Source organism: Diaporthe citri (assembly GCF_014595645.1).
Source record: "Diaporthe citri strain NFHF-8-4 chromosome Unknown scaffold_2, whole genome shotgun sequence".
Classification (NCBI taxonomy): Eukaryota; Fungi; Ascomycota; class Sordariomycetes; order Diaporthales; family Diaporthaceae; genus Diaporthe; species Diaporthe citri.
The window spans coordinates 2601057-2625423 of NW_025064847.1; the positions used below are offsets into that span (position 1 = coordinate 2601057).

General features: G+C 55.9%; 9 protein-coding genes across 9 annotated transcripts; 5 read left to right on the forward strand and 4 right to left on the reverse strand.

Annotated features, from left to right (window-relative positions):
- Positions 1-1735: 1735 nt before the first annotated feature.
- On the forward strand, positions 1736-4833 carry INS49_006339 (uncharacterized protein; the record flags this gene model as incomplete). Its single annotated transcript, XM_043167111.1, has 5 exons — positions 1736-1822; positions 2062-2222; positions 2276-2667; positions 2729-3122; positions 3231-4833. 5 exons carry the CDS (start codon positions 1736-1738, stop codon positions 4831-4833), a joined length of 2637 nt encoding a protein of 878 aa, XP_043028255.1.
- Positions 4834-5876: 1043 nt separating this feature from the next.
- Positions 5877-7454, reverse strand: INS49_006340 (uncharacterized protein; the record flags this gene model as incomplete). The annotated part of the gene is made up of 3 exons (XM_043167112.1): positions 5877-6967; positions 7026-7333; positions 7399-7454. The coding sequence occupies 3 exons, from the start codon at positions 7452-7454 to the stop codon at positions 5877-5879; spliced, it is 1455 nt and encodes a 484-aa protein (XP_043028256.1).
- Positions 7455-9206: 1752 nt separating this feature from the next.
- INS49_006341 (uncharacterized protein) lies at positions 9207-10400 on the forward strand (the record flags this gene model as incomplete). The annotated part of the gene is made up of 3 exons (XM_043167113.1): positions 9207-9559; positions 9624-10170; positions 10242-10400. The coding sequence occupies 3 exons, from the start codon at positions 9207-9209 to the stop codon at positions 10398-10400; spliced, it is 1059 nt and encodes a 352-aa protein (XP_043028257.1).
- A 203-nt stretch (positions 10401-10603) lies between these two features.
- INS49_006342 (uncharacterized protein) lies at positions 10604-12703 on the reverse strand (the record flags this gene model as incomplete). Its single annotated transcript, XM_043167114.1, has 1 exon — positions 10604-12703. One exon carries the CDS (start codon positions 12701-12703, stop codon positions 10604-10606), a length of 2100 nt encoding a protein of 699 aa, XP_043028258.1.
- Positions 12704-14474: 1771 nt separating this feature from the next.
- INS49_006343 (uncharacterized protein) lies at positions 14475-15476 on the reverse strand (the record flags this gene model as incomplete). The annotated part of the gene is made up of 1 exon (XM_043167115.1): positions 14475-15476. One exon carries the CDS (start codon positions 15474-15476, stop codon positions 14475-14477), a length of 1002 nt encoding a protein of 333 aa, XP_043028259.1.
- A 1166-nt stretch (positions 15477-16642) lies between these two features.
- On the forward strand, positions 16643-17896 carry INS49_006344 (uncharacterized protein; the record flags this gene model as incomplete). Its single annotated transcript, XM_043167116.1, has 1 exon — positions 16643-17896. The coding sequence occupies one exon, from the start codon at positions 16643-16645 to the stop codon at positions 17894-17896; it is 1254 nt and encodes a 417-aa protein (XP_043028260.1).
- Positions 17897-18076: 180 nt separating this feature from the next.
- INS49_006345 (uncharacterized protein) lies at positions 18077-19093 on the reverse strand (the record flags this gene model as incomplete). The annotated part of the gene is made up of 1 exon (XM_043167117.1): positions 18077-19093. The coding sequence occupies one exon, from the start codon at positions 19091-19093 to the stop codon at positions 18077-18079; it is 1017 nt and encodes a 338-aa protein (XP_043028261.1).
- Positions 19094-20038: 945 nt separating this feature from the next.
- Positions 20039-21552, forward strand: INS49_006346 (uncharacterized protein; the record flags this gene model as incomplete). The annotated part of the gene is made up of 4 exons (XM_043167118.1): positions 20039-20464; positions 20539-21100; positions 21211-21403; positions 21480-21552. 4 exons carry the CDS (start codon positions 20039-20041, stop codon positions 21550-21552), a joined length of 1254 nt encoding a protein of 417 aa, XP_043028262.1.
- A 1649-nt stretch (positions 21553-23201) lies between these two features.
- Positions 23202-24014, forward strand: INS49_006347 (uncharacterized protein; the record flags this gene model as incomplete). Its single annotated transcript, XM_043167119.1, has 3 exons — positions 23202-23406; positions 23465-23848; positions 23902-24014. 3 exons carry the CDS (start codon positions 23202-23204, stop codon positions 24012-24014), a joined length of 702 nt encoding a protein of 233 aa, XP_043028263.1.
- Between the last annotated feature and the right edge of the window lie 353 nt (positions 24015-24367).

The window sequence follows — 24367 nt, forward strand, 5'->3', positions numbered from 1 at the left end:
GTGGCTGTTGGCCGCCGGTGGCTTGCATCCGACGAGGACGTGGCGTCGCGGGAGTGGAGCTCTGGACTGTGTGTGTGTGTGCGGCAAGTAGAGGTTGGACTCGGGACGACAAGACAAGCCTTGAACGGTTGGTGAACTCGGGATGACGAGAAGCTAGCTAGTCGTCAGGCTACAGGATACACTGATATTCTTGTGGCAGGGCAACGTTGACTTGGGACAGAGGGTGTGATATTATGCTAAGCATAAGAGACAGGGAGTTGCTGGGGTAGCTAATCCCTTGGGCAGTAAATGTGAAGCCGCCGTGGAAGCATGCAAAGGAGAACTGGAATTGGAAGTGTCAAGCAAGGCAGATAGAAGTCTTGTCCTCGAGGGAGACCAACTGAGATCGTGAGATGGCGGCCGTTTCCCCAGAAAATGTTTGGGCAGGCACCCCAGCTAGCCGCACCCACAAGTTTACGGGCCAGATCCGGGGCGCAGAAGGAGGAGAAAAAGAGGAGGAGGAGGGAGGGGAAAAGGCTGGGGCAGTTGTCTGCGGGGAACAGCAAGGGGGCACAGACATTGCCTGACAGGATGGATCTCTACCCCCGCAAACTTCTCCAAGGCCAAGACCACAACGACACCATGGATACGAACCTCGACCCTCATTTACCGGTCTTCTCCCTGCGCCTAACGGCGGCGAGCTCCTCTTAGCGGCGAGGCGGGAACGCGTAGTTCGATATTTGCGTCCGCTTCCGGTCATCTCGACAAGCTTCTCATCGGCCCTTTTCGCGTCCCCATGGGCCCTGCCAGGCCACCATGACGCCCTCGTGCTCGCGGGCTGTCCTAAGAACATGCTGCCATGATACTGTTTGCGACACCGCTCGTCCAGCCTTGCTGCCCCTGCCGGCGCCCCCAAGAAGCCAATCACCGAGACATCCGCCGCGCGTGTGGGTACTGCAGTCGGGCTGTACGCCAGCACATCACACTCATAGGACCTGTCTCCTCATTCTCTCCCTACTTGAGTCTGTCTATACTTTAAATAATAAGCCTGACTGTAACAAGGAACGACTTGCTGCAAAACAGACCGGGGACATGCTGCGGTACCTGGTGTGCTCAGCTTGCCTCCAATCCCAACGCGACAGGAACGCCTGGGAGGCTCGGCTCGTGTCCACTCGGGCCTGATGCTACAGTACGCACACCCATTGTGCATCTCACTGCTTGAAGATGCATGACGGCACGGATGACGATGCGTCGCCAGGGATCTGGCCTGCCATGCGGAGAAGCCCCGGCCAAACTCTGATGGCTTCTGCCCCAGGCCGGCCTCCCCAATGCCTTTGTCCTGGCTTGGGGGACATGGGGGCCCTGCCCTCCACTCGGTGATTGGATCTCGTCCACTACGTCGCTTTTTTTTCTTGGGATGAACTATTCGCGTCTCCACATCAATATCCCACGCCTAAGACATACTTTCCACAACTTTGCTGCCTTCATGCGGTATGCCCAGAGTTTACTTAGTCGTCGAGTCACTCGCTCACCCCACCGAGAAACTCAACTCGCTTCTGGGCCCGGACCGCAGCGGCCTATAAATGATACTTGATCGCCGTTCCTCTCTCCCTCCCTGTTGTTTACTTGATGTAGAAGCTGCAGTCCGGCTCCTCGGTAGCACAACGTCGTTCCGTTAGGCTACTCGTCCACCCCAACATCACGGTAGCACCGCCGATACGAAATTATTGGCCGGTCCCTGACAACATTGGTCGCCATGAAGTCTTCGCCTGCTACCGCCCTTGTCTGGCTGGCGGCGAGCTGCGGCTCTGTCTCTGCCGGCACCATCGGTGGACCTGTAAAGGTAAGCTCCTGTCCTGTGTTGACGTCTGTTCGCGTCGGGTGCTACAAGCACAGCCTGCCAGCTCCGGCTCTCTCAAATTGGATTTAGTCGCTACCAGAGTTTGGACAAAGAGTTTACTCTGAGGGCCTCGTTGATAGCCCCCCAACTCCTTGGGGATTTCTAGCAACAACATGAGCAGTGTCAAGTCTCTGATTGCTGTTGTGGCTATTTTCCATCAGTTAGCTGACGCCTCTTCAAAGGTCCAACAGCGACAGACGGAGCTTGCTTACTCCCCTCCGTTCTACCCCTCGCCATGGATGGACCCAGAGGCCGATGGCTGGGCAGATGCCTATGCCCAGGCTAGAGACTTTGTCTCTCAGATGACGCTCCTCGAGAAGGTCAACATCACAACTGGAGTTGGGTAAGTGTTTTTTTGGAATCGTGAGCTTACACACAAGACTGACTGTAGATTAGCTGGGAGAGCGAAGTGTGTGTCGGCAACGTCGGTTCGGTGCCCCGTCTTGGTCTTCACAAGAACCTGTGCTTGCAGGACTCTCCTCTGGGCATTCGTTTTGCGGACTGGGCCTCAGCGTTCCCCGCAGGACTTACGGCAGCAGCCACTTTTGACCGCGACCTGATGTACAAGAGAGGCCTGGCCATGGGCGAAGAGCATAGGGGCAAAGGCATCGACATTCAGCTGGGCCCAGTCGCAGGCCCTATTGGTCGTGCCCCTACTGGCGGCCGGAACTGGGAGGGTTTCTCTCCTGACCCAGTTCTGACCGGCGTCGGTATGGCCGAAACGATCAAGGGCATTCAGGATGCCGGTGTGATTGCTTGTGCAAAGCATTACATCGCCAATGAACAGGGTAAGCGCTGCTCCTAATCACAAAACTACACTGGCGGCGCAGCTTCTGACGCGCAGCACAGAGCATTTCCGCCAATCCGGCGAAGCACAAGGCTATGGCTTCAACATCACCGAGTCCATGTCGTCCAACATCGACGACAAGACCCTGCATGAGCTGTACCTGTGGCCTTTTGCTGATGCTGTCAAGGCCGGAGTCGGCTCTGTCATGTGCTCCTATCAGCAGATCAACAACTCGTACGGCTGCCAGAACTCGAAGATCATGAACGATATCCTGAAGAATGAGCTTGGTTTCCAAGGCTTCGTCATGAGCGATTGGGGTGCGCACCACACTGGTGTCGGCGCGGCTGTTGCTGGCTTGGACATGTCCATGCCTGGTGACACAGCCTTCAGCTCAGGTCTCTCGTTCTGGGGTACCAACTTGACTTTGGCCGTCTTGAACGGCACAATGCCCCTGTAGTAAGTGCTTTATTCTCCAGCACTATCCTCCGTAATCCCGTGCTATATTGGAGGAGACTCTTGAGCAAGCCCCCAAGTCATCATTACAACATGCTAACCAGAGAGCAGCCGCCTTGACGATATGGCAATGAGGATCATGGCCGCCTATTTCAAGGTCGGTCGGACTGTCGACGAGCCTTATCCCAACTTCTCCTCTTGGTCAAGGGATACCTTTGGATACGTACACGCTGGCGCCGAGGAAGGATATCAACAGATTAACTTCCACGTCGACGTGAGAGGCGAACACGCGGCTCTGATCCGAGAGGTTGCCGCGAAGGGAACTGTGCTGTTGAAAAATACCGGTGCCCTCCCTCTGGACAAGCCCAGATTTCTCGCAGTCATCGGAGAAGACGCTGGGCCCAACCTCAACGGCCCAAATGGGTGCGCCGACAGAGGTTGCGACAACGGAACTCTGGCTATGGGATGGGGGTCAGGAACTGCTGACTTCCCGTACCTCGTGACCCCAGACACTGCACTCCAGAACCAGGCGCTCGCGGACGGAAGCCGGTACGAGAGCATCCTTGACAACTACGCAACTAGCCAGATCGAGGCTCTAGTTGCGCAGACCTATGCTACACCCATTGTTTTCGTGAACGCCGACAGTGGAGAAGGCTACATCAGCGTCGACGGTAACGAGGGCGACCGAAATAACCTCACGCTGTGGCACAGCGGCGACGAGCTGATCAAGAACGTGTCTAGCCTCAACAACAACACCATCGTGGTTATTCATAGCGTCGGCCCTACTCTGCTTACTGAATGGTACGACAACCCCAACATCACTGCGATTCTCTGGGCCGGTCTGCCCGGGCAGGAGTCAGGTAACTCGATTGTCGACGTTCTCTACGGCAAGGTCAACCCAGCTGGCCGCACGCCTTTTACCTGGTGTGCCACACGCGAGAGCTACGGCACAGACGTCTTGTACGAGGCAAACAACGGGGAGGGCGCGCCGCAAGATGACTTCACCGAGGGCACGTTCATCGACTACCGCCACTTCGACAGGACCAACGCCACCCCAATCTACGAGTTCGGCTTTGGATTGAGCTACACGACCTTCGAGTATGCGAACCTGAATGTTGCTAAGGGCACCGCGGATCCATATGTGCCAACCACAGGCTCTTCTCCCGCCGCCCCCATCATCGGAAGCTCCAACTACTCGACCAACTTGGAGGATTATGCCTTCCCCTCTGACCAGTTGGACTACGTTACCCGCTACATCTACCCCTACCTCAACACCACCACCTCTGCCGCTGAGGCGAGCCAGGATCCCTTCTACGGCCAGACGGCCGAGGAGTTCCTCCCTCCCAACGCAATCTCCTCCGACCCCATTGCCTTTGCCCCAGCCGGTGGCGCACCAGGCGGCAACCCGGGCCTGTACGAAGTGCTCTACACTGTCACTGCGGACATCACCAACACCGGCTCCCTCGCAGGCGACGAGGTGCCCCAGCTGTACCTCTCCCTCGGCGGGCCGGACGACCCTCCGGTCGTGCTGCGTGGCTTCGACAGGCTCAGCCTCGAGCCCGGCGAGACGGCGACCTTCAGCGTGGACCTGACGCACCGTGACCTGAGCAACTGGGACACGGTGGCCCAGGACTGGGTCATCTCCGACTTCCCCAAGACGGTGTATGTCGGGCGGAGCAGCAGGAAGCTGGACCTGCAGGCTCCCCTGCCTTAGCTGGGCGGGTGGCGTCTGAACTTGAACTTCGTTGCTGTCTATCTATCTGCCCATAGACCATCGTCGATCTAGTCTGTAGGGACTCGCCTGTCTGGACTACTAGTAGCGGTTGGGGCTGTTGGGAAGGAGTACATATTGTAGGACTACTTAGTAAACTTCTGTCTGTGCCAATATGGGTAGAGGATAGGCCTTAATAAATAATGATTCCACGAAACTTGCTCATCGAGCATCTCTTTACTAAGAATTCTCTGCTGCCTCATACATCATACTATTGACACGGAGATCAAACAAGATGCCCCCGCTCACCATCCGTCCAAAGCCAGTAGTGTAACTTCAGTCGCCTAGTGATCCATGAGAGCATGTCCTCTTGTTGAACAGACCGCACGTGATCCTTCTTTCTCTCATAAGTCAAGTCGACCAGCTTAATCTAGGTACGGCACAGTCGGTCACTCCCAGGGGAACCCCCATCCTATCATAACCCTTTCGCTTGCAACTCTTGCTGGGACTCGACTTTGTAAACATAACGTGTTCCTGTGGAATTGGGCTTCTATCTGATGCCAAATACGTCGAGGATGTAGTCGACCCATGGTGTCTGGGCCACAAGAAGCGCCGGGAAAAGTAGTGGATTGCTACGAACGGGCGCGCCACGCTGGTGAAGCTGTATGATTGCAGCCACATAATGTACAGGTACCGAATGGTGTATACACCAACATGATAATACAGTGTAAGGTACCTACCTTTAGAGCTTCGCCAATAAAAAGAACTATCCGCACAATATTGGACAGTATAATTAACACCAAATAGCCACCAACCTGCCATTACAACAGGCACAATAACGCCCGTGCCGCCCAAAGTCGAGCTGCTCCTGGCACGAAGGCGCAGGCAAGTATGCACAGACCATACGTGGACGTGGGAACGCGGATAGTTTGGCTGTGATTGTGTATCCAAATGGCATTTAAAGTATCTCCTGCCGTTCCCGATGGCGCTTCACCTCGAAGTACCAGGAAACAACAGCAGGGAGACACTGGTTGCCTTCCCACCATCTAGTAGACGTAAGGGATGATCCTCGAACGGACAGTCTTCTTGTACTTCTGCCAGTCCTCGCCATACTTGCGGTGGCACTTCTCGTCGTCGCGCAGATCACGGTGGACGAGCAGGACGGCGAAGTAAATCACATAGAAGTAGGTGAAGATGATGCCCCAGCCCCTCGCAGCGCCCTGGACGACCTCCCTGCCGTCGATCATCTTGAAGGCGCCCTCGGCGTTTGTGCCCGCGGACAGAATCAGGTAGCCAGCCATGCCCGTGGGCAGGCAGTAGGGCCACGCCTGCAGCCAGTCACCAAAGTAGTTGATGTGGCGGGCAACGCCCCACCAGCCGGAGGTGATGAGCCGGGACCCGGTCTTGGTCTCGATATACTTGAGGTGCGCGACGCCTGGATCGTTCGGGTTTGTGCGGAATGTGTTCTTCTGGGAGTTCGCGAGGCGGAAGATGGAGAAGCCCCCGATGAGCATCGCAAAGACGGCCGTGAGCCAGATCGGCCCCAGGGTGACGGGGTAGACCGACAGATACTTGGTCTGCAGGCTATAGGAGAAGGGCACCCAGACGAGATCGCCAAAGGCAAGCATGCATCCGAAGCCGTCGGTGGTAATGTCCATGGTAGTGAGGATAGCGGGCTCCATGAAGACGCCGTCCAGCACGTAAAGAGCCTGCACGACGGCAATGAAGACAATGCTGTCAGTGACGAAGCCATAGGTGCGGTACTGCTTGGCGACGAAGGCGCAGTTGAAGAGGATATAACCGAGCATGCCGGGACGCAGCTCCATGAATTCCTTGATGTCGATCTCGCCGATGAGCGGCAGGGTCACGCGGGGGTTCAGCTCGCGGCCGATAAACCAGTCGTATATAATGTTGCCGGAGTGACCGCCAGCTGCAAGCTCGCGAAGCTCCTTGTTGCCTGCCTTGACGGAGAAGGAACGAATGTATACAAAGGTGGCAAGCGCATAGGATATGAGGATGTTGGCGGTGAGGAGCTGGACGTAGTTGTCGGTGATGAAGGTCCAGACTGGGAAGTAGGCGCCCTGCTGGATGGTGCCGGCGAGGCAGACGACGAGTGTGAAGATGATGGAGCTGAAGCCTGTGATGCAGTGTTAGCGAGAGGCCTCTTATCGCAGTCCATCATCGGGCCAAATTACTGTTCATGCGGTACTTGAGCTTTCCGCCGCTGCTAAGCTCAACACCCTCAGCCTCGACTGCAGGCAGGACACGGTACAGCACGGCGTTGAAGAGGTAGTACGCCAGTGTCCAGCCAGTGACCTGCCAGCTTGCCAGGCCCCAGACCCCGTTGGCGGGCCATCCAACATCGCGTTTCAGTTCTTGGAGGTCGATGTTCTTCCAGTTGGTCAGGAGCAGCGGCGCAGGGCAACCGGAGACGTCGTTGCAGGCGAAGGAGAAGAGATAGAGCAGGATGGGCAGACCGAAGGAGACAGCGGCAGCTCCTGGGCTGTGTAGCGAGAGAAGGTTAGTCGGGGCATTGATCTCGTAGAGAGGCGGGGAGAAGACACATACGGTCCGCAGAACTCATAGCCATGGGCCTGGCCCGCGGCAGCAGTCTTGGGAGGCATCGCGGTGCAGCAGAATTGATTTCGCAGGTGAAGCTGCGCGGATGGTGTTGTCTGCAGCACTATACAGCTCGGCGCAGTGTAGCACGGGCAGTCGAGGAGTCACTGTAGATTAAAAGAGGAGGTGCTCGTGAGGGCAGCCGGATGCAACAGCTGCCGTTTGGTCCGATGTTGAGCGGTTGCTTGTTTGAGCGGGAGGGGACCCTGAAGCTCTTTGTGGTCAATCAATGCCAGCGACAAAATCAATGATGCAAACGAGACTTTTCGCCAGCTCCCTGCCAAATCAGGCTAGCGACAGGCGACGGGTGGAGCCGCCAGGCATTGGACCACCCCTGCCCTCCGCACTCGATGCAATGGTACTCTAGCACAGCAGCCGATAAATGGGGGAGCTCTCGACATCTTTGCCAACTCGCGGTACTCTCGCGGCAGCAGACTTCAGGTTGTGGGTAACGGCTGATAAACAAGAGTATCTAGCTGTCCGGGATGGGGAAGTAGGGGTCGAGATGTGAAAACCTCCTTGATACCAAGCCTAAAACATGGCAAGTGAGGGAGGGGGGCTGAAGATCCTACGCACAGCTCCGTACCACCTACGACCCGCCAAACAGAGAAGTCATAGGTCAATCAATATATCCAGATGCAGGTCCAGTTCCAAGTCCAGGCTCAAAATCAAGATCAAGACAATGTGCGAGCCTGCCGTGCCATCACTGGCTGCAGATACCCCCACCTGTGGCATGTGGGTGTACAGAAAGAAACATTACATGCACGTACTGCAGCAAGATCGGCCATCTGTACTGGATCATTCAATATTACTGACATCTGTGGGCACGATGGAGCGACTCGGCATGAGTGGGCCCTGTGAGAGAATTTAATGTCTGTTACGAGGCCCATTGCAGTCAAAATCCAATTCTGGACAGCGCCTTGCAGAAAGGCCAATATTGTAATGAGTCGGGCAGGTGGGAGAGAGGCTGTCGTCATTGGTGACGGTGCGTCGAGGAGGGAAACAGTGGAGGGGCTGGCAGGTATGTAGCTTTCGAGCCTGTCCTCTTGTGCCTCTAGGTGAAGCAATGTTCCGACATGGATTTCGATTTAAATCTTGGGACGACCATGACTCAATTGTTGGATACCTACTTCGATCATACCGTGGATAGTCATGGACCTAGGGAGAGCAGCAGAAGCAATGCGGTTGGCCAAACTACCTAGGACGAAGTGTGCCTGGGTACCTGGGTACCTTGGGGCCTGCTGTGCGACAGAGGGTCAGCCGTTGCTAATTCGGGCTACCGTCCTCCGTACTGTACTGTGGGTGAGTGACGGCAGTCCAGAGGGCTGTCACCCCTCGGCCCCTCGTCAGTCAAAATGCGACAGCTGTCCCCTGTCCCCTGCTCATCCCAATCCAACATGTTCGATGTTTCGGCTGACGACCTTGGGCTCCACGCAACGCCGCAAGCACTCCTTTGACCCAACATTCGACGACAAGACTGGGACGGACCGGACTGGACGAAGCACTCACTCCTTCATTCATCGAGCTTCCTCCCATCGCCGACTCGACTGCGTCCCTATCTTCAATCGCCACCTCTGCCAGAACATCCGCACGACACGACTCGTTTCCGCCACGCCGTGTCCACTCTTCACAATCCCGTCTAGCGGCCAGCACGGGGCAACTCGACGATCTACTACTCCACACTGGGCTGGATCTTAGAGTCCGATTCCAAATATCGAGCCAGATCGTACACGAACTCCCCAAGACACCATTCAACAATGGTCTCTCGATTGCGCCTGCTGCTCCTGACAGCGGCATTCTTTGGCGCTTCCCTTGCCGCCGACGAAAAGACCACAACCACGACAGCCTGCACAGCGACAGCAACTGGCGGAAAGGCATACTTCGACCTGCGACCGGACATCGCAGTTGCACCGACCAAGGATGGGAAGCACAAGCGCGCCAAGTCAGAAGACTACACGGCGAGGGGCTACGACTATGGCTACAACTTCACTCTGAACATATGCGAGGCTGTCTTAGAGAAACCGGAGAAGATCGTGGGCATCGACGAGGCTCTCTGGAAGAACGTCAGCGCATACTACGAGGGCAAGGATGGGAAGACATACTCCCTAGGGTAAGCCCTGCCTGGTCGAACGGAAGCAAGGGATTTCCCGAGTTTGCTAACCCACACGCAACAGACAGCAATCATCTGTCCTGACGCCAAGAGGAAGCCAGCTGGTCTTGCAATACTCCGGCGGCTCGCCGTGCGGCTCATCGTCAAAGAAACGAGACGCCGAACCCAACGATGCAACAGACGTCCCGCCGTCGGCCGACAGGGGCTCGAGCAACAGCGCCTACTCCAGCTCTCTGGATACCGTGACTATTGGAGACGATAACACCGTGTTGATCGAGAAGGCCGAGGAGATACGGAGGAAATCCGCAACCATCTCGTTCCGCTGCGACCGTGAGAGCGTCAGCCCTACCGCCACCGTCTCTTTCGTCGGCGCGGACCCGGATGAGTGCAACTACATGTTCGTCGTGCGCAGCCAACATGCGTGCGCTGGTGTCCAGCCCTCCAAGCCGGGGAGCGTAGGGCCGGGCGGGGTGTTTGCCCTCATTTTCCTCATTGCGATTGCGGTGTACTTTGCCGGTGGTGTCTTCTACCAAAGGACGGTGGCGAACGCCCGGGGCTGGAAGCAGTTGCCGAACTACAGCCTCTGGGCGGGGATCTGGAGCTTCATCTCGGTGAGCAATCATCCGGCCAGTGTCGTACGGAAGCGGAGAAGCTCGAGCGGCTAATCAATGTTGCGCCGTAGGATACCTTTATCATTCTGACCTCGTCATGTGCCCGTTTCATGCCCAGCCGGAGGGGCTACTCATCGCTTTCAATATCACCAAATGGGCGCGGGATGGGAAGAAGCAGAGAAGACGAGGACCGACTGATCGGCCAACTGGATGAGGAGTGGGATGACTGAGAGGCGTACCCACGACCAGAAATTGGCTCTGGGGGGTGTTGGATTTGATAGACAAATTGCACGGCGATTTTGATCGACTTGGGCATCTTGGGCCGTTGGAATATGGCGTTCACAGGGTAGACGGCGCAGGGCCATTGGTATATACATTTTCAAGCTGAATCCAAAACATAGGTACAGATTCCTTCCATCTTGGTCTTCAATTCTTAGAAGACCTTGAACTCCACGAGACGAACCTGTTTCCCAGCTTGCGGTACGAACACCAGCCGAACGTTGTTAGTCGTGGCAGATTTCCACTCGACGTTGGTGATACCGTTGGCCAGAGGCTCGTCCGCCTTGGTGGTCGTCACGTCGGTCCACGCGCCGCTGCCGTCCTGTATCTGCACGGAGTAGCTCGCCGGGACCGCGTACGTGCCCGTCACGCTGGCATAGGTGCCGTCCACGTAGGCGTACGTCCCCGGCTCGTCGCCCTCGTAGAAGGCGATCTCGGCGCGGCTGATCTCGGTGCTGGCGCCAAAGTCGACCGCGAACCACTGCGACGCGTTACCGTCGCCGACAGCGGAGTTGTACCCGTTGACGACGTCGGTCCAGAACCAGACCCGCCCGTCGATGGCGTCGTGGATCTGCTGCGCGTCGACCCCCGAGACAGAGCTGCTGCCCGCGGGGTACTGGGTGTCGCTCTGCAGCTGGATGGACTTCGCGAGCGGCCTGTCGATGGCCGGGGCCGAGGCGGCGGAGATCGGGGTGACGAGGCGGGCGAGCGTCGGCGACGAGGCCACCTCGGCCCCGTCGACCTCGACGACCAGCCCGGCGGAGCCGCCGAAGTGCGACCCGTCCACGTCCCACTGCACGCTGACGTCGTGCCCGTGGTACGGGACGTTGTCGACGCGGAACCAGGAGATGCTGCCGTCCACCAGCGGGTTGACCTCGAGCGAGTCGTCCGCGCGCGGCCGGATGCCTACCAGCCCAGACAGGATCAGGTCGACGTAGCCGGAGTGGAAGTAGTGGGGGCTGCGCGCCAGCCCGACGAGCGCGGAGCCGTTGTTGGGGTAGTAGTCCTCCTCGAGGTTGAGAACGCCCGCGCTGTCGAAGTGCAGCTGCGTGTACTGCCTCAGGAGGTCGACGTAGTCGCCATTGGTGATGACTGACTGATTGTAGTGATCGAGAAGGTTGGACATCGCGCCCAGGGCCTGGGTGGTCTGGAAGGGCCAGATTGGGCCGTTCCACTGGCACTCCTTGAGCTTCGAGACGCTGTCGTAGCGGTACTGCCGCATGTAGTACTCGTAGCTGGGCTCAGCGGTCCGGAGGCCTGCCTCGCCGCGCAGCTCGTCCGTGGCGAGGGCGTGCTTCCACGCGGCGTTGTAGTCGACCTCGGGCGTGGACGCCGGCACGAAGTCGAAGTTCCAGGGGACCAGGCCCACGAGCTCCCGGCCGCGGATGAAGTCCCAGTACTTCACGTACTGGTTGTCCACCTTGAAGCGGTCGATGAAATGCTCAAAGGTGCTGTTCCACATGCTGGTTGTGAAGTTGCCCTGGAGCCAGTCCGCACGAGCCGTGTACAGCTGCTCCGTGGCCGAGTCGCCCGTCAGCGCCGCGATGCTCGCGATCGCCTTGGCATTCGCATACATGTAGCTGTTGATACTGGGGCGGAAACTTTCCCCGCCGGTGAATCCGTCCTGGCCACCGCTGGCGTCGATGCTGCTGATGGTGTACTCTGTCGCGTCGGCCAGGGGCTCGACCCAGTACAGGCCCTTGCTGGAGTCGAAGTGGTCGTCCCACTGGTCGTAGATGGTCTTCATGGCGTCCAGGTGCTGGGAGACGGCGCCCAGGTCGCCGTCGACCAGGAATACGCGCCACGAGGAGTCTGCGATGGCCTCGCTGAAGTGCCTGTCGTTGCCGTAGGTCGAAGTCTCGGGATGCAACTTGTACATAAAGTCGACATAGTCGTGGGCAAACCGCCTGTCGCGCGACCACCGGCCCTCACCCAGGTGAAAACCCGTAGCGTCGTTGAGCGCGGCGAACGGGAGGAGCTCCCACGACACGTCGTCGATGAACTCGGTCGAGATGTAGCCGTTGGCGCCCAGGTCCCGCTGGTGGGCCCGGAAGATGTTCCAGCGGTAGTAGTACACATCGTTGAGCTGCGTATCACTAGACTGGAAGAGTGGAATCCGGGGAATGTACCATGCTGCATCGTTGCCGAAGTAGCTGGTGCATATTTCGGTGGCATTCAGCGGGGTTGACTGGGCGAGGACATGGACAGGGAGGAGGGCCAGCAGAGGGAGGGCAAAATTGGATAGGGAAGCCATGATGGGCTATGGACGAGGGTGGGATCACGCTCCTGAGTGAGTCGTGGGGATTCAACTATCTATCGTGAACGTGAAGCGGAACAAGGTCCTCTTTTATGTATGGCCCCTGGAGCCGGCACCGGGGGCCGATGCTTTCACCGTCGCGTGCGGGACTGCGGCAAGCACGAAATTAGCATCTTTCCCCATCTTGATCATCAGGCACAAGAGGAATTATTGGCAACGGCGTCGGCAGGAACGGGGGGACCCAGTGGAGTCGCGGGCAGATCATAGCAGCGATTGTTGCACCGTTGCAGGGCTTGGACGAGTTTAGTGCCGGGAGACCCACCCCATGGGGAGGTGCAAGATCTGGGGAAATTAGCCTTATTGGTGCGCATCCCAGGAATAGAATACGACGTCAAGGAACACGCGCGTCATAGCAGCTGTCCGGCTTGAGCTCTCACGAACATCGCTTGGCCCGAGGTATCTCAAAGACGCCGAATTCTCTTCATGATGGCAGTGCTATTAGATCGGAAAATTTGCAGCCCCCAGCTTGAGCAAGTGTTCCCGTTATGTGGTCTTTCGAGCAGTATTCCGTCCTCGACGCAAGATGTAATGCTGCCCCTTTTGTTGACAAGAAGCGAGTCAGTGGCTTTCCCTCCAGGGATTCCTCCGGGTGACCTTTTCCACAGACACGCGCATCATCGCCAAAGAAGAACTCATCTTCGCGTCTAAGCCAGTTGTTAGTGCTCTCGTTTCCTCGCATAGTCCCACTAGACTACTTTTCAGGGCTAGTGTGCAGCGTGATACGAAAATGGTTGTGCTAAACCCGTTTACAGCCATGCTTAATGCAGCGCCATGGGGTCGTCAGGTTCTACACAGCACGCCTGCCTTTGATTACAGTTGGGAACATCTTTGCCCAGGCTTGCACACCCGAAAGAGGACCAAGGTGGTCGCTGGGATGTAGGACTGGCGAGGCTCCTGTCGCCCCGCCCTCATGGTAGATGGGCTCCGGGGTCACCCTTTCATATATGAGGCTCTGCTGCAATGCACAAGGGGAAAATGTGGAGGATGAGTCTTGGCTGGAAAGCATGGCCGCGGACCTGCCAAACATCTCCAGGAATATCCAAGTCCCGACCAGAAAAGGACATGGTGACAGCATGCAGTGATAGCTTCAAGTGGTGTGAGCGAAGATGTCACCTGGGCGTATGCACTGGGCTGTCTTCGTAATTTAGTATGGCAATGATATCAGCTGGTATAGTCCTATGAGACTCCGTTTGACGCCCTGTTAGCTATATGGCACGGCCGTTCCTAGCCCGATACGTCGCCACTAGAGCTACAGTTGTTCACACCATGGCGATAGACGTGACAAAGATATAATTTCTACGCGTGCGGTTCAACTCATGTGTGTAGAAGTCCCCTACCACTGCTTTGGTACATCATCCTCTTATTATAAAATGTGTGAAGACAGCAGCTATAGCCACAAGTAGCTAAAGCATTGACTTGCTGCGACGATTTTGTGGTGATTTTCCAAGTCATGTGCAGTAATGTTCATGAGCGTTGTGTTCTCGAAACTCTCGAATGAAACAATAGTAGTGCGTACAGCTTGCGAATAAGCATCCTAAATATACTCATTGCTCAAATTATAGAAAAATGCCATTCAACTCTTGACACGATATAGGCGAGCCCTGAAAGATTTGAGCTTGTGATCTTGTAATTTCACCTGTGCGTCGAATCGTGGTTGCAGATAATGTTCACCATTACAGCTCATTAAAAAGTCGCTAAAATAAATGGACTACTTGTACGAAAACGCCCAAGATGCTGCCCTGTCAAACTGCGGCGTGTAATGCTCAAGAAAGGCACCCTTCTCAGCAGCCGCGGATGCAGCACGATCTGCAGCCCAGTTCATGTCTCTGGAGACCAGGAAGAAAGATATCTCGCAAGCCTTGTCTGCATACGACCCCATTATTGTCGACAGCTTCTCCCACAGGTCCCGGTCCGGTCTGGGTCTCCCGTCGGCTGTCTTCCACTTCTCCTTCCCAGCCCACTGACGCAGCCAGCCCGTGGCACCGTAGGAGAGCATCTCATTGTCGATGATGAGCACGACGCGCTCCCAGCCCTCTGCCCACCACGGCCGGAACTCCAAAGCCCCAATTATCGCCCGAAGTTCAGCTCGGATGCTGGTGGGCGGGTACGGCTTTCCGTCCGGGCCCCGTTTCTCGAGGGGGAAAGAAACGGTACTCGTGCTGCCTGCACCGTAGACGAACCCACAGCCGCCCTTCGCATTTGTCTTGCCGGCATCGTGACAAGCGCCGTCAGCAAAGACGCACATGGTTTTGATCCCACAAACTTGAGGGGCAAAACGTCGGCGAATGCAATAGCGCCAGCGGTATCGGCCATTAACTGAGGTATTGATAGGAAAGGACTTGAAAAAGTCCTTCGGCGGCGCCGCGATAGCTCGTGTTGGTGAGAGGGCAGAACCGGCGGACGACCAAGGGTGGAAATGGGTAGCCGTCCAGATCCCAGATTCTCCGCTGCCCATCCTCTGGCGGGTTCGCTTCACGGCCTCAATTCCCGGCACCGGCTGGACAAGTATGACACAGGAGAGATCTGTCCCCTTATCCGGATGGATCATGAAAGTCTTGGGCAAATTCTTCAGGCCATCGGCCAGTGAGAAGCTTCCATCGAGGTCCAGGACCTTGCGGGGCTGCTCTTCCGCGTCTCCCAGGGTTTCTTCGTCGCCATGGTCCAGGAGCAGCTGGGGAGGCACGTTGATGCGTTTCGTGCTGACACTCATCTTTGCAAAATCAAAGAGATGGAAGCGCCTGGAGGAATTCGGGTCACGATGATAACAGAGACAGCCGTCGGACGACGTCTTTCTCAGCGGGGCTAGACAAGTATATACGGTAGCCCTTTGACGCCTAACATCGTTCAAGGTTCTGGGTGTGCAGGTCTGTTTCAAAGTCAGCCACCGGCCTTGGTCACGAATGCTACCTTCATCCACCACGCTACATCTCGAAGGATGTGCCACACGTCCTTCATGCTGCATCCCTGCCAGTCATATCTTCGATCAGTAGCAGTGCAGGAACCCCAAAAGCGAATTCGCCAGTGTGGCTGAACGGGCCAATTACCCGAGGTAGTATCCGCAACGCCATCTGTGTGAATGCGACACGACTTTCATGTACTGCAGTCCACTCAATCTCCACTCGTCCAAGCAAGATACACAAAGCCAAACGCTGTCGTGAGAGGTAACTCCATGACGGTGGCCGACGGGGAGGCCATCTCGTCAGGATTGGCTGAATCCCAGCTCGGGCCTCTGATTGTGGGAAAATTAATATATTGAACTGCATTGTACGCCAGATACGGCCATCGACGTCGTATCGATCTCATATCGTGAACTCGCCACCCCCTCCGCAGTTCACAAGCTTGCACAGTCCGTGTAACTGACTGACGAGCAGCACGCCGACGCGCCCCAACACATCTCTTAGCGGGCGCGAGGGGCGGCCGTGAGTGATTTGAGGACAGTGCTGGGTGCTTGGGCCTTCCTTGCTCGTCATAGGATTCAAATAACCTTACGGCTTTCTCGGCCGCTTCTTGGCTCAATCGTGCATCTGCGACCGCATCATGATGTGCAGTGTGGCACGTGCCCATGCGACAACCTCACACGGCTTTCCGTTGCTATGTAAATAACATTCAAACACCGGAATGTTGAAGATCGCGGGAAACGGACAACTATTCTTGTCCGAAATCCGTGGAACTGCAGTGGAGGCCAACACCTGCAGTGCCAAGGATTGCCCGCTCCGCTTACATCGAGTCACACCGAATTCACCGTGACAAGAACCCCGGAAGGGTCGGAGGGCGTATAAACAGCATAAATATGTGGCATTCACGTCGCAGACCAGACCTGCTTGCAAACTTTCAACGACCCCCAAAACAAGTCTACCGGTCAACTTCTGTAACGCCATGTCTGAAATCCCTGTCATACAAGTGCTCGAGAAGGAGCGATACTTCACCCAGCACTTAGTCTCGCTACCTGATGCAATCCCCTATGGACCACTGGGCCCGTCTTCCGTCCGATTGCGGACGAAGGTGATGTCCCTCACCTCCAACAATATGACCTACGCAAAAGCTGGGTTCCTAATGAAATGGTGGAACATCCATCCCCTCCCACCCTCGACGCCGGCACCTTTCAACGACGCCACCAAGTACGGCCGCATCAACTGCTGGGGCTATGCCGAAGTGCTCGAGTCCACACATCCTTCGGTCGAGAAAGGCAGCTACCTCTGGGGATACTGGCCGATCGGAACACTCGCGCAGGACCTTGTGCTGGAGAAGGGGACGGTCCCGGGCCAGGTCTTCGTCAAGAATGAGTATCGGCAGGACATCTTTTCCATGTACAACCGTTACTTCATCTCCCCCCCTGATCTTGGTAAAAGTATCGAGGCCCGGGCGGAGAGCATCGCGTACGACGCCATCTTTCGCGTGATGTACGAGACGTCGTACTTGGTAAATCGCTTCGTGTTCGCGCCTGACCCCAAAGAGACCATCATCCCTGGGTCGGGCAGCGCGGCCTGGGACCCGAGCAAGGCGGATATCAAGGGAGCGACGATAATATGTCTTGCCCCAGGCGCCAAAGTTGCCCTGTCCTTCGCGCGGGAGTTGAGACATGGGCAGAAGAAACCGGTGGCAAAGGTTATTGGTGCGGCCAGCCAGTATTCCATCGAGTTCGTTAGGGGTACTGGAGAGTACGACGAAGTCATATCAACGGGCGAGGAGCCCTCCGACGTCCTGGCCAGAATCCCTGACAGTGGCAAAGTCGTCTTGGTTGACTTTGGCGGCCGCGGCGGCGTCGCCCAGAAATGGGCTGTGGCTATCTCTGAGGCTAGGAAGGACTTCCTGCTGCTGAACTGTGGCAGAGAGATCTCTGAAGAATCGTCAGCCAACGTCCTGGGTAGCTTCCAGAAGGCGCAGTCCGCTCCTCCGACATACGAGTCTGCTCAGATCAATGCTAGCGACATTCGGGACCTTGCTATCGCGAAATATGGAGAGGAGCTTTACTTCAAAGATTTTGAGGAGGCTTGGGAGGCGTTCAAGAAGAACCCGATAAAGGGCTTGAAGATTGCTTGGGGAAACGGCATGGAGGATGTGCTGAAGGGGTGGAAATCACTCTCTGCTGGAACGGTTAAGCCCAATGAGGGCCTTGCTTATGTGATATAACACTCTTTGTGTCCACGATGAGACCGTGAATCTTAGGCCCGGAAACAGTTTTCTCAGGCAGCACCACTACAGGCGGTATTTCAGAGAGAAGAATGAAATTGAACCATTCTGAATTCAAGTTGGGTATATTTCAAGCTGAACGCTAAGCAAAACAGGTCTATTTGAAGCGACTGGGCGCCATCAGAGATTCACCGCCGTGGCCATGGCAGCCACGAACACTGCCAGCAGCGACGCACGCAGAAGACCACTGCCGCTCCCACTGCCTCCAAGGCTACTCGCACTGCCCTTCATGCCCTCCTCAAACCCGGCCTCCTCGCCGCCCAGGTACAGAGCGCCGGCGTCTGTCAGCCCACCGTCGTCGTTGAACAGGGCCACGTTATCGCCCACCCATCCATTCACATCGTTGTCCTTCCGGAAGGCCCCAAACCAGGAGTAATGTTCCACATAGTCAAGCCCATCGAGGTAGGTCAAACTCTGGTTCATCATGGCCACCGTGTCGTCCTCGTCCTGCTGCGGCAGGGCCATCTCCGTGATCCAGAACTTGAGGTTGTCTGGGTCCACCGCGCCGCTATCCGACGAGTTGGTATAATACTCTCTTATCGTACCTATCCACGACGCCAGGCCCTCGAAGTTGCCGTACCAGTGCAGGGCCACAAAATCGGTCGGACAGCCGTTGTCCGGGTCGATGTCCCAGCAGGCCTCGTTGAAATCCCGCAGCCAGTCCAGCCCGTTCCCGGACCCCGTCACGCTGGGGTGGGAGATGTTCCAGCTGCGCGAGGATGAGGTTCGTAACGGGACGATGTGGTCTATGTACGACCGTGCCGCGTCTGAGGGAGAAATGGAGCTTCCACCACTGGAAGTAGTTCCGTCGGGCTCATTAAACGCGAGCAAATGAGTCGAGGATGCTGGAAGGGCACTGATAGCCCCCTGGACGTCCGGTGATGATGCATCGTCGACGCCGTGGATCAGAGGCACGAACGCGAGGGTCGAGTTCACGTTCGGGACTTGGCTGGCGGACCATGTGTAATACCACGATATCCTGGAGTTGGGAGAGAGTAGGAGGTTGACATCGCCCTGGTGTGAGTCGCCGATGTATGCAAGGCCTCGTTTTGATGCAGATCCCGATGCCTGCGAGATAGCCAGAGGCAGGAATAGTATGCTTGCCCCTAGGGCTGATGTTGCTGTTGTCCGCTTCATGATAAACAGAAAGATTGGCGCTCAAGTTGTTGCTGCTTGCATATGACCCGGTATTGCGGGAAATCTGGGGCCTGGCTCATATAAATACTCGGTGGCTGTTATCTTCCGCCAAGTTCACGGTGTCATTCCAAGAACCCCAGTGCTCAGAATCCCACCACTCGGTGAGCAGCGTGGTGGTGTATCCATCGCCACAACCTGCTTGGTGACGTCACGCGCGAACCCAGGGTCTATTATCATCTCATCCAGGGGTCCAGCCAAGGCACGCGGCACGCCGACAGGGTGAACACATCATCAGCAGAGCCCGCTCTCATCTTGTTGAGGGAGCCTTGCGAGCGAATCGATGCAGCAAATAACACTGTCCGGGTTGAGTCGCGCTTGTGCAGTTGCATTGATGAACAGGCGCCCAGTCTTGCTCCACTGAGGCGGCAATGGAATCTAGAATCCGCCAGCTGTGCCTCATCGCAAGCGAGCCTCAGCCAAGCGCGTGTGGGGAAAGTAGTTGTGGCCAGAACAAATCACTAGAAACCTTTTGAAAAAGAACGTGTAAGTTTCGTTAATCTAGACAACTGAAGACAGTGAACACGAAAACTCTTGATGCACGAAATATATGCAGTAGACCACGCTTTCTTCGCCCGCGGTTCATCCGAGCAGGCACGCGGGGCAGCATACTTCCGGGGAGCCGGGGCGCCCGGGCGCTTTCGGCAGATCGACCACCATCAGTAGCCAACCAGTCATCCACAGTGTTCTGATGGGGTTCCTTGTCCATGTGGATACACTACGACGAAGCACTGAACAGCCGCCGTTTACCCACAGCAGTATGGCGCCACGCCCTATTCCCAGGAGCCCGCGCGCCTCGCCCGAGGAGCCGAGTCCTGATTGCCCGCATCTCAACCGGTCTGGACTCATGGGCCTGCAGACTTGAAAACACATCCTAGAGCTACAGAAATGGACGACAATAATGCAGGCAACCTCCCCTTCGCACAGCCCCAGCCGGACTTTGGTACCCCGGCTCGGGGCCAACAACAGGACGAGCTCGGAAGTGGTCGTACGTTCGCCAACTCTGGGCCGACACCAAGTGCCGAACATGGCAGCGAGGCGGCCTTGAGCAATCCGGCAGGCCAGGCGCCACTATTCGGAGCTGGAAATGCCAATGTCCAATTTGACCCGTTCACCGGGGAGGTAGTTCAATCTGTCCCGGCCTTGGACTTCAACGGATTTGTACTCCACGCCGCGCCCAAACCGGTCCCGGAAGAGCTCCAGCGAGACCCCAGTGGGGCCTCCGTCGCGGAGCCCGACTCGGTCTTGGACGAGGAAAATGGACGGACATATCATAATTATCACGAGGGCAGGTACTACCTGCCGAACGATGCGGTATGCAATCAGTGACCCAGCAACGTCACGGTCCCCCAGGCACCTTGGAACTAGCGCTGACAACGTGACTTCAGGCAGAGCAAGACCGTCTGGACTTGCAGCACAAACTGTGGCAAGTCCACCTGGACGACGCTCTTTTCAAGGCACCCATCCAGTTGCCGCCCAAGAACGTCTTGGACGTTGCGACTGGGACGGGCATCTGGGCCATCCAAATGGCAAAGATGTACCCTGACTCAAACGTGATCGGGACAGATTTGAGCCTGATCCAGCCCGAGGGTCCTCCCAACTGCTCATTCATCAAGGAGGATGCCGAGCTCGACCAGTGGACCCTTCCGGTCATGTTTGACTACATCCATTTGCGGATGGTCCACACCTGCTTCGACGATTACCGGGCGCTCTTCAAAAGATGTTATGACAATTTGGAGCCCGGGGGGTGGATTGAGTTACAGGATGCCGTCTTCAAGCTGATGTGTACAGACGGCACAGCCGACGGCTCGTACATTGAGAGATTCTCTCACCTGATCTTACAAGCAGGCCAGTCTATTGGTCGAGACCTTGATATACCCAGCAAATATAAGGATATGTTGATCGAGGCCGGCTTTTTGGATGTTGTGGAGGACATTGGCCCTGTTCCAGGTAAGACGATCCAGTCAGTGCCTCAAATATTGACCACTTTCGTTTTCCCCTCCTCTTTTCATCCTTTGAGGGCCAGCCGAAAGGCGTTTCGAAATACTGACTCCTCCCAGGAAACCCGTGGCCAGACGAGGCCAAGTTCAAGTCACTCGGGTACTGGCAAATGATAAACTCTCATAGAGCTCTCCGCGGATTCGGCTGGAAGCTGTTTCGAAAACTTGGAATGGAGCCGGACGACATCGAAGAACTCGTCGAAAAAGCCAAAACAGACATCACAGATTCCCGCCTGCATTTCTTTTTCCCGATGTGAGTTGGGCTTCCCCGCCGCACCCACCGGGATCCATCCAGTCCACGTGAGAGGGGCTACTAATCATGTGCAAAGATATGTTGTTTACGGCCGAAAGCCATACGAATGGGAGCTGGAGCAACCCCCTCAGAAACGAGCGAGGACGTAGCCGATGGGAAAAGCCGGCACGAAATCAGTGAAATGCAAGGCGGGCTGTAGACATGAACAAGACTCCGTTGATGACCAATGCAAGACTGCCAATCACTTATCGACGATTGATGCGAGCTTGTGAATGCTGACAACCCTCACATCTCGGTCAGTAACCGCTGAACCAAATATGGCTCAGAGTGATCGCAAAGGCGGCCCGTAGCCAAAAATTTAGATTCACCAGGAGACTGGCCGATTGTTTATATCCAACCAATACCATGCATGCCCTTCGATGGGTCTTCTAAATACATAGACATTGCTCAATGTCATTGGGGCACCTACTTGAATGAAATCGATGATGCCATGCAACCCGAGATCTGGCACATGAGGGGTTGTGAGACAACTTTGGGATGATAAGAAGGAGTATTCTATGCAGTTTAAATCGTGTCCGGCGCTTGGTTCGGTCTAATTTGGAAATGAATCTGAGCGATTACAGGTGTACTATTTATATTCTCGGAGACCATTCCCGGCAGATCAATGTGACAGCTGATGGTGCGCCAGGCGAATCCGGCCAATTCAAGCCTGGCCACTGGTAATCAGTGTGGCAACACGTAGAAAGTCCATGGGACTTCTGAAAGCTTGGTAGTGGCATCGTCTAGTGATCGTCATTCTCAAAGGACCTTGAATGAGTTTCCCGAAGCTGCCGGTCAGCCGTCGTTGATTGTAATATGCCAGTACTCGTGACGGTGAATAGCCTCGAGACTTGGAGGGGAAAATAACAATTAAAGCAATGGTGATCTAGTTAACCCCGGCAATAGCCGTGTTTCCATTTATTCGGGAGAGTTTACCAAGATAAGCTACTATTCGGCAGAGAGGTCGCTGACATTCACGCCTAGCGACGACTTTTTCGTCCATTACAATCCCAACGCTTGGCTGTTTACTTTCGAACTTCCCAGGCTCTCATACAACTTTGGAAATCTGTGGGGATCTCTATCAATTTCTCCGTATAATCGGCCGGATTCCGCCTCGGCTCTACTTGCCGAGTAGAATGCCAAATTGGCTCTCCTTATCTAGCTATGTATGTCTTGAAACAGCCAATCTGTGGGCAAACAATCTGGAACAGATGATCCAGTCCAGCCTCACCCTCGGAGGCCTTATTGCCGTGAACAGGCCAACTGACCCACCAAAAGCCACTGTTGAATAGGATTCTCGGAGACCTCGCGCCGCATCCCAAATCATGCACAGGGAAGTGCAGTGGTGTAAGAAAAGCTTGGCCCCGTGTGCGCCGCGCTCATTGGCGACGGCGCTCTGGGCATGACGATCTGTGCCCCCTGCGGGCCCGTGAGTCGGTAGTGCTGCCGTTGCCAAGACGGTTTACATTGTTTATTTAACACCGGCTAATCAAGGATTATTGGGCGGATGAACTGAACGCCTCCATGCCTAGGATTCTGGCCGCCACGGCACAGCCGTGAGTGGTCCAGTCTCGAGGCTCACGCGCCCCATGCGGGAGAACTTTGGTTCCAGACAAAGAAGCCTTTAAAAGCATGGATGCCCGCGGTGTTAGATCACGGGTTGGCATGAGGCACCCGTGAACTCAACGTCTCTTCTCGACAGCCTTCTCGGATTAATATATGCAAAAAACTCTGACCTGCTCCCGACAACTGCTGCAAAATGAAGGCTGGACTCTTTCTCCTTGCCGCCGTGACCTCGGTCACAGCACACGCCACATGGCAAGAGCTGTGGGTTGGGACGGAGGACAAAGCCTCGACCTGTGTGCGGACCGTCAAGGACAACTCTCCCATCGCTGGCGTCACTGATGCCGCGATGGCCTGCGGCCGTAGCCCTGCAACCTCTTCCGGAATCTGTGAGGTCAAAGGTTGGTGTCACACTCGTATGACCAGAGGCCCAAGGTGAAATACTAACGCGTCCTGCAGCTGGCTCCAGCCTGACCGTCGAGATGCATCAGCAGCCTGGTGATAGGTCGTGCAGCAACCCGGCAATCGGAGGAAACCACTACGGCCCGGTGATGGTGTACATGGCCAAAGTCAGCGACGCCAAGACGGCCGACGGCTCACAGGCAAGCTTCTTCAAGGTTGCTGAGGATGGATACACTGGCACGACTGCTTCGTGGGGAACTGAGATCCTCAACGCAAACTGTGGCAAGCGAGCCTTCACCGGTACGATTCGCCTCCCCCGTTCAAACACGTCAGGAAACCCACGACTAACAATCTACAAGTCCCTGCCAGCATCGCACCCGGGAACTACCTGGTCCGAGCCGAAGCAATTGCCCTCCACGCTGGCGCAGGAAACCCTCAACCGTACGTTTCTTGCTTCCAGATAAACGTCACTGGTGGCGGTTCCGCGAACCCAGCAGGCGTCAAGTTCCCCGGGGCGTACAAGACCAGCGACGCCTTGTTCTCGACCGCTATATACGACGCCAACTTCAAGTACACTAGTGTGGGCCCTGCCGTTTACACTGGTTGAACACGTCGCCACGGACCGGAGAAGTGGTCAACCGCATGAAGAATGAATATGCCTTCTGATTCTGTACATACTTCGGACTACGGATAGAATATACTAGATCAGGTCCTCATGGCCTGCTGACATGGTGTGCTTTTGTTCGCGTGACGTTGTGTTCGAACTGGCCCGGTCTCCCTTGATACCATGTGCAAGAACCTTGCTTGGCACTTGCAAGTCTAAGAGTGATAAAAGAGTTGTAGGTGTGCGTTTTCTAATGGCTAGGTAAGCAAAGAAAAATATACCTAGAACCAGCTACATAACAAGCTCAAAGGACCTTTATACCGCCTTTTGTTAAAGCTTATTGATCATTTAAGCAT